General features: G+C 48.4%; 1 protein-coding gene across 1 annotated transcript; it reads right to left on the bottom strand.

Annotated features, from left to right (window-relative positions):
* Window positions 1-509: 509 nt before the first annotated feature.
* LOC125511376 (cyclin-dependent kinase inhibitor 5-like) lies at window positions 510-3382 on the bottom strand. The gene is made up of 3 exons (XM_048676730.1): window positions 2746-3382; window positions 1058-1258; window positions 510-976 (listed from the first exon to the last, which is right to left on the bottom strand). The coding sequence occupies exons 1-3, from the start codon at window positions 3117-3119 to the stop codon at window positions 907-909; spliced, it is 645 nt and encodes a 214-aa protein (XP_048532687.1). The 5' UTR covers window positions 3120-3382; the 3' UTR covers window positions 510-906.
* Between the last annotated feature and the right edge of the window lie 5237 nt (window positions 3383-8619).

The following is an 8619-nucleotide window of genomic DNA, read 5'->3' as shown; positions in this document are numbered from 1 at the left end:
TTGTGCTTGCTGGGTAACAAGTGCCTCTGCCTGCCTGCTGCCAACAAAGAAAGGAATGATGATGATTCAGTAACAAGACCATGATGAGCGCCATCCACATCCACTCACCCCTCGCACACACACAAACAGTCCAAGCTTTGGCCTCCCATCAGTCTCACACGCTCCACCATGACCATGACCAGCATCCACTCACTCCACTCAGCTTACTGCAAAGCAAACGGCACACAGGTGCACAACAGTAACCTCACACGTCCAATCACACACACACACACACACACACACACACGATGCAGCTATAGTAGCCTAGTGCCTAGTGGAATCCATCCAAGCCCTCCCGCATCAACTCAACTTGCTTGCCGCTTGATCACCACCAAGAAAGCAGTCCAACACCGCGCCAGCTTTTCAGACAAGACGATGACAAGTTTCCACCCCATCCCCATCCGCATCCCCATCCATGCATGCATGCACGAATCACACAGTCAGTCACAGCACTGCAGAGTTAGAGAGAGTGAGGTGAAAATAAATCTAGCTCTGATTGATTTCATTGATGGATGGAGGACTAGGGCACAGAGAATAACTGAGCTGCTAATCAAGCTAAATTGAAGCCTACGGAGATGACATGTTGTTAACTAAGAGGTTACAGTGAGGTTGGGGATCAGGCTGTTCCTTACACCGAGAGATGGATGGCTGGCTGGCTGAGCTACTACTGACTGACTGACTGCGGGCTAACTCTAAGTTTTTACAACAGGTGAATCAGAAAACCTAACGCTACATTTGCATTTGCATTTGCATCGCGCCCACGGCATATGACAAGCTGCTGCTGCTGCTGCTTCTTCTGGTAGTGGTCATTTTGGTGCTACAGGGATCAATGGAGGAGCTCCTGGTGGTGGTGTGAGGTATGAAGCCCTAGCAGTCTAGCACCGTCCACTCGTACCGCCCGGGGAGCGGGCAGCCCCTCGCAGGACAGAAGTTGTACCTGATTTCAACATCACAGTCGAGTGTTAGCAAGTTTCTCTTTACAGTATGTGAAGAAGAGCAGAAGGAAGCATGCTCTTACTTGTCCCTGAAGGTCTGGTGTTGCTGCTGCTCGGCGGCGGCGAAGAACTCGTCCATCTCCAGCGAGCTCGGCACGTAGCGGCAGACCGGCGTCTGCGCCCTGCGGCGGGAGTGGTTGCGGGCTCCTCCGGTCGCCGACCCGGGGGTGCTCATCGTCTCCGAGCTGTAGATGAGGCTGCACGGCGTCGTCTCCCTGGCGCCCCTGCACGCAGCACCGACGAACGGCACAACATGAGGTTCAGAAGCTAGAAATGCACAAGAGGGCCTTGCAAATTACGTAGTACTGCTGCAGAATCAAGCCTGGTTGGTGAGCTCAGATGAGACCAAGCTACAGGAAGCTGAACACGACAGCTCATTCATTTTCTAGCATGCCGCATGATCTTGTCCATTTCATTGCTAACAAGTGCCCCACATCACACAATGTGAGGTGTGCCTGATTATTGGCGCAGCAGCAGCACAAGCACGCTGAATGACTGAATGCTGACAAGCAAGCAACAACTTGGCCTAACACGGCCAAGCAAGCTGCTAAATGGGGGGAGCACGTTCAACATGCATACGCCGGGGGACAAAGGGACCACGCGCGAGATCAATCATACGAACAAGGTGTGGAATTAAAGAAGCTGGGGAAACATTTACCGAGGTCTTCCAAGGCCTGAATTACTAGAAGTAAAATCTTTTCTCTTCAAGTGGCTGGTGCAAATGCTCACAACAAGGGCCAAGGGGTAAATATGAATGGAGGCACTGGCTAGAACAAAAACGTGGTCCGGTCAGAGTGTCCATTCAAGCGGAAAGTTCCAGCCATATCCCTCCAGACAAGGGCAGGCATTCAATGGCGGCGGTGGTGCTCCGGTACAAGGGCCAATGATGAGCAGCTTGCCATTTTCACCCACGGCGGTGGCGAATGGGGCCCTGAGCGCGACGGCGGTGGCGCTCGGCTTTGTGGGATTGAAATTGCTGGCGAAAGGGCGGGAGAGGGGCCTCTCTCCCTCTGGTTGCTGTTGGGAAAGATTGGGGCCAGGCCAATGGAGGGCGGCTGTGGTGGGGAAGGGGAAAGGGGGCTACTTTCCCCTGCCACTACGGGGAAAAGGCGGAGGCCACGGCCACGGCCACTGGAGGAGGAGGAGGAGGCTCCACTAATCAAGTGCAGCGCCCACTTTGATTGGGGGTTGATTGAGTGCGCCTGGATGCATCTTTGTTTGGAGGGGAAAAATGGCGGCTTTTCTGGAGGGGGGAAAATAGGGGGGCCTTTTTCGCCGGGTCAACACAGCGGACAGGCGTTTCTTGGATTCTTTCAAGCTCCAGCCAGCCAACGGCTAAGGCTTGAGGAAATCAAGGCCAGCGGAGGCCTTGATTCTTGCAGGCATCCGGGCACAATCAGCGGAAGGTGTGGCTATTTGGGCGCTTCAATCCTGATGGAGAAGAAAATCGCCGGACCAGCGGCGGCGCTCGTCTGAGAAAACTGATAGGGAGGGGGTTCTTGAGGTTGCCGGCGCCTGAGAGTTGAGATTTGAGAGCACGCGGCGGCGCTAATGGAGCAGGACGGCGACACGGCGGCGGATAAACCCTAAACCTCAGTCGTATTCGTATCGGCCGGGGCGGGGCGCGAGAGGGGATTGCTGACTGAGGCGGAGGGGGAGGATTGGCGGAAGAGGAAGGGGAGGAGAGAAAAGTCTGGTGCTCTGTTGTTACCTGTCGGTGGCGTCCCAGTCCAGGACGTTGTCGCCGAAGGAGACCTCGAGGTCGGCCTCGAAGCCCTCGGCGGCGAACGACGACGGCGCCTGCTCCATCCTCCTCCCACCGGCGGCCGGCGGCTGCGGCGCGTCCTCCTTGTCCTTGGGCCCCGGCGGCGGCTGCTTCTCGAGCCTCCTGCTCCTGAGCTCGAGGTAGTCGCCGGCCCCGGGGTCGCCGTCCTCGTGGCCCTTGCGCTGCGGCGAAGGGGACGGAGCGCGCTGCTGCTGCGCGGCGAGGGTGCGGGAGCGGGTGCGGACGCCGAGCAGCGCGCCGGCGACCTCCATGACGGCCACCTCCCCCGAGGCCTTGCTCTTGCGCATGTACTTGCCCATGGCGCCGGCTTGCTCTGCTTCCTGTGCTTCCGGTGGGCGGGAGGCGGCGGCGGCGAGGTGGGCAGCTAGCTAGCTGGGCAACGGGAGGCGGGGGAATCGCGGGAATAATGGGCGCGTTGCGTTGCGCAGCGGGAAAAAGGGCGCGAGGGGGCGGGCGATTTGGCGGGCTCGGGCGCGCGACGCCGCCGCTGTATCTAGAGATGGAGAGAAAATCGGGGAGGACCCGCGCACGGCCTGGCCCTGGCCCTTGGGGTGGATGGTGGCGTCGCCGCGTGGGGGTGTGGTGCGGGTTTGGGGGTTTCCGAGGGCGGGCCACATGGACGTCCCTTGCCATGGTGGGGTATACTCTTGCAGTTGCATATTTGCAATGGTGGGATTTGGGGGTGGCATATCCTCAAGCATAAATGGGAGGCAAAAGGATGCTTATTGGATGTTTTAGGGAATAGGGGGGTGATGCCACTATTGTGGATAAAAGGAAAGGATATTCTCCTCACATACAAGGTAAAAGGGACTATTTTGACATGTACTAGGAGGTGTTGCTTTTGATTTTAAATACTACTCGTCGTTAGTGATCGGGAAAAAAACAATCATGGGTTTAGGGTCATGTCAATGACGGCCGTGGTTTCGTTTCTATGAAATCGAACCGGTGAGCCGCTCCTTGGAGGTCTGGAAATACGAGAATTCGGTTACACATGCTTGAATTGGTACCATTGGAGTGTTATCTTGTGACATTCTAATTTTCACTGACGATAAAATGTAGTCCAACGGAATTAAGGATAAAGTTGTAATTCACGTTTGTCAATATATGCCTTGCTTCCTCTTTTCTTTTATGTTCAATCGGAATTAAGGATAAAGTGGTCCAACGAAATTAAGGATAAAGTAGTCCGACGAAATTAAGCAACCGAGGGACCATTTTCTCGAGAACCTTTCAGGAATATTTTTCATGCTCTCGTGCTAGAGTTGGCCCATTCTTTGTCGTCGTTTCAAATTGTTGTAAACGGAGATAAATGATACTCCTAAGTATTGATATGTATGACTCTGCATCCGTTGTTAGAATTGAAGCGTTGCTACTAGAGAAGGAAACAAGTTCACCGGCGCTCTATCGAAATTTGGACTCCCCAATACAAAACAACGGAACTAATAAGGAACGGGCACGACTGTTCTTATCAGGGGTGTGAATAGTAAGATCATTTAAATAGCAAAAGAAACATTTGCATTTTTTATGGTGCAAGATGCTTATGTGCGTGATGCCCGTGTCAAATTTGATAATTGCATAAACATCATACATTTGAGCATCTTGCACGCCAAAAAAACAATCAATTTTTTCTTCTTCTTTTTTATTGTTCGCCAGGTATATACTTTAAATAAAAGGAGAACACAACGTCTACGGGTTCACGGAAATGTACAGATAAAATAAAAGTAACGGACAGGGACAACTTTCCTCTTGTCTTCAGTTTTCTGTTGTGCAACTAGCAAGTTGCTCATGCGTTGCACGGAACATCAAGATGCATTTGTATGAGTAGTTTATCGTGTGGGAGAAAATGATGAACGAGGGAATGCCTTATTTGTAAATGTGGAGAGGGGTGTGGGTATCTTTTTGCAAAATTGTCATTTTCTTTCCTATCCGTCAGATATAAATCAGATGGCCTATATTGCAAAATGACAGGAACAACATTATCATCAACTCTGTTTTTTATAAAAGTAGAGATAACTGGTTTTAATGAATCCTGACTAGGAGTCTATGACGGGGCTAGAGAAAAATAGACTCTGATCGTACACGGTGTTGATGAGAATGTTGCGCTGAAATAAGTGCCGATGGGCTTGTCTCAACCGAAAATATGAGTTGCAATCGTGAGACAGACAGTGGAGGTGTAGAGCCCCGGGTCTTGGGGAGCAAGAAACACGGACGGATCGGATCGGGGGGAGCAAGAAACACAGCCGAAAATCAATTGAACATTTTTTAGTGTTTTTTTTCAAGAAACACGTGTAACTTTATTTATACCCATAACAATTACAGGTAAAAAGAAATACAGGTACATTGATTTGGACCTAAGATTCAAAAATATAAAAAAATACTCCTATAACTAATAATTACAATGGAATCCCTAGAAAACACATTCTTCGTGGTATCGATCTCTGCTCGAAAAAATACTCCAAAAACTTCGGTAAGAAGGCTGTAATTGGGCTGAAGGAACAAGGTTGTCACTCTTTCACCCGCACGAACATTATCAATAATTTTTTCGAAAGCGCCTTGAGTCGCCCGTCTAAAAAGATGGGAAGCCTTGATCGATGAATAAATGCTTGGGCCGATGATGATACCCTAGAAGTGTAGGCTGTCAAATCACTATTGTTGGGGAACGTAGTAATTTCAAAAAAATTCCTACACACACGCAAGATCATGGTGATGCATAGCAACGAGGGGGAGAGTCTGATCTACATACCTTTGTAAATCACAACGGAAGCGTTGACACAACATAGAGGAAGTAGTCGTACGTCTTCTTCCCGATCCGACCGATCCAAGCACCGTTACTCCGGCACCTCCGAGTTCTTAGCACACGTACAGCTCGATGACGATCCGCGGGCTCCGATCCAGCAAAGCTTCGGGGAGGAGTTCCGTCAGCACGACGGCGTGGTGACGATCTTAATGTTCTACCGACGCAGGGCTTCGCTTAAGCACTACAACGATATGATCGAGGTGGAATATGGTGGCAGGGGGCACCGCACACGGCTAAGGAACGATCTCAATGATCAACTTGTGTGTTCTAGGGTGCCTCTACCTCAGTATATAAAGGAGCCAAGGGGGGAGGCTGGCCGGCCACAAGGGGTGCGCAAGGAGAGTCCTACTCCCTCCGGGAGTAGGATTCCCCCCCCCCCAATCCTAGTTGGAATAGGATTCGCGGAGGGGGAAAAGAGGAGGAGGGGGCCGGCCACCTCTCCTAGTCCTAATAGGACTAGGGGAAGGGGGAGGCGCGCAGCCCATCTAGGGCAGCCCCTTCTCTTTTCTACTAAGGCCCACTATGGCCCATATAGCTCCCGGGGGGTTCCGGTAACCCTCCCGGTACTCCGGTAAAATCCCGATTTCACCCGGAACACTTCCGATGTCCAAACATAGACTTCCAATATATCAATCTTTACGTCTCGACCATTTCGAGACTGCTCGTCATGTCCGTGATCACATCCGGGACTCCGAACAACCTTCGGTATATCAAAATGTATAAACTCATAATATAACTGTCATCGTAACCTTAAGCGTGCGGACCCTACGGGTTCGAGAACAATGTAGACATGACCGAGACACGTCTCCGGTCAATAACCAATAGCGGGACCTGGATGCCCATATTGGCTCCTACATATTCTACGAAGATCTTTATCGGTCAGACCGCATAACAACATACGTTGTTCCCTTTGTCATCGGTATGTTACTTGCCCGAGATTCGATCGTCGGTATCCAATACCTAGTTCAATATCGTTACCGGCAAGTCTCTTTACTCGTTCCGTAATACATCATCTCGCAACTAACTCATTAGTTGCAATGCTTGCAAGGCTTATGTGATGTGCATTACCGAGAGGGCCCAGAGATACCTCTCCGACAATCGGAGTGACAAATCCTAATCTCGAAATACGCCAACCCAACATCTACCTTTGGAGACACCTGTAATGCTCCTTTATAATCACCCAGTTACGTTGCGACGTTTTGTAGCACCCAAAGTGTTCCTCCGGCAAACGGGAGTTGCATAATCTCATAGTCATAGGAACATGTATAAGTCATGAAGGAAGCAATAGCAACATACTAAACGATCGGGTGCTAAGCTAATGGAATGGGTCATGTCAATCAGATCATTCAACTAATGATGTGACCTCGTTAATATCAAATAACAACTCTTTGTCTATAGTTAGAAACATAACCATCTTTGATTAACGAGCTAGTCAAGTAGAGGCATACTAGTGACACTATGTTTGTCTATGTATTCACACATGTATTATGTTTCCGGTTAATACAATTCTAGCATGAATAATAAACATTTATCATGAAATAGGAAATAAATAATAACTTTATTATTGCCTCTAGGGCATATTTCCTTCATTTCCTTCAGTCTCCCACTTGCACTAGAGTCAATAATCTAGATCACATCACCATGTGATTAACATCGATAGTTCACATCATCATGTGATTAACACCCATAGTTCACATCGCCATGTGACCAACACCCAAAGGGTTTACTAGATTCAGTAATCTAGTTCACATCGCTATGTGATTAACACCCAAGGAGTACTAAGGTGTGATCATGTTTTGCTTGTGAGAGAATCTTAGTCAACGGGTCTGCCATATTCAGATCCGCATGTATTTTGCAAATTTCTATGTCAACAATGCTCTGCATGGAGCTACTCTAGCTAATTGCTCCCACTTTCAATATGTATCTAGACCGAGACTTAGAGTCATCTAGATTAGTGTCAAAACTTGCATCGGCGTAACCCTTTACGACGAACCTTTTTTTTCACTTCCATAATCGAGAAACATATCCTTATTCCACTAAGGATAATTTTGACCGCTGTCCAGTGATCTACTCCTAGATCACTATCGTACTCCCTTGCCAAACTCAGTGGTAGGGCATACAATAGATCTGGTATACAGCATGGCATACTTTATAGAACCTATGACTGAGGCATAGGGAATGACTTTCATTCTCTTTCTATCTTCTGCCGTGGTCGGGCTTTGAGTCTTACTCAACTTCACACCTTGTAATACATGCAAGAACTCTTTCTTTGACTGCTCCATTTTGAACTACTTCAAAATCTTGTCAAGCTATGTACTCATTGAAAAAACTTATCAAGCGTCTTGATCTATCTCTATAGATCTTGAAGCTCAATATGTAAGCAGCTTTACCAAAGTCTTTCTTTGAAAAACTCCTTTCAAACACTCCTTTATGCTTTGCAGAATAATTCTACATTATTTCCGATCAACAATATGTCATTCACATATACTTATCAGAAATGCTGTAGTGCTCCCACTCACTTTCTTATAAATACAGACTTCACCGCAAGTCTGTATAAAACTATATGCTTTGATCAACTTATCAAAGCGTATATTCCAACTCCGAGATTTTTGCACCAGTCCATAGGTGGATCGCTGGAGCTTGCATATTTAGTTAACACCTTTAGGATCAACAAAACCTTCTAGTTGCATCGTATACAACTCTTCTTTAGTAAATCCATTAAGGAATGCAGTTTTGTTTATCCATTTGCCAGATTTCATAAAACGCGGCAATTGCTAACATGATTCTGACAGACTTAAGCATGGATACGAGTGAGAAACTCTAATCTTCAACCCATGTAATATATAAAGGAAAGAGATACATAGTTGGCTTACAATCGCCACTTCACACAATCACATGAATAAAGCATTACATCAACCAAATTCAAACAGGGTCCGACTACGGAACCAAAATAAAAGAAGAACCCCAAATGCGACAAAGGTCCCCGATCGACCCCAACTGGGCTC

Source organism: Triticum urartu, chromosome 5 (assembly GCF_003073215.2).
Source record: "Triticum urartu cultivar G1812 chromosome 5, Tu2.1, whole genome shotgun sequence".
Classification (NCBI taxonomy): domain Eukaryota; kingdom Viridiplantae; phylum Streptophyta; class Magnoliopsida; order Poales; family Poaceae; genus Triticum; species Triticum urartu.
The sequence above is the reverse complement of the archived record's forward strand: the minus strand, read 5'-3'. Positions and strand labels throughout refer to the sequence as shown.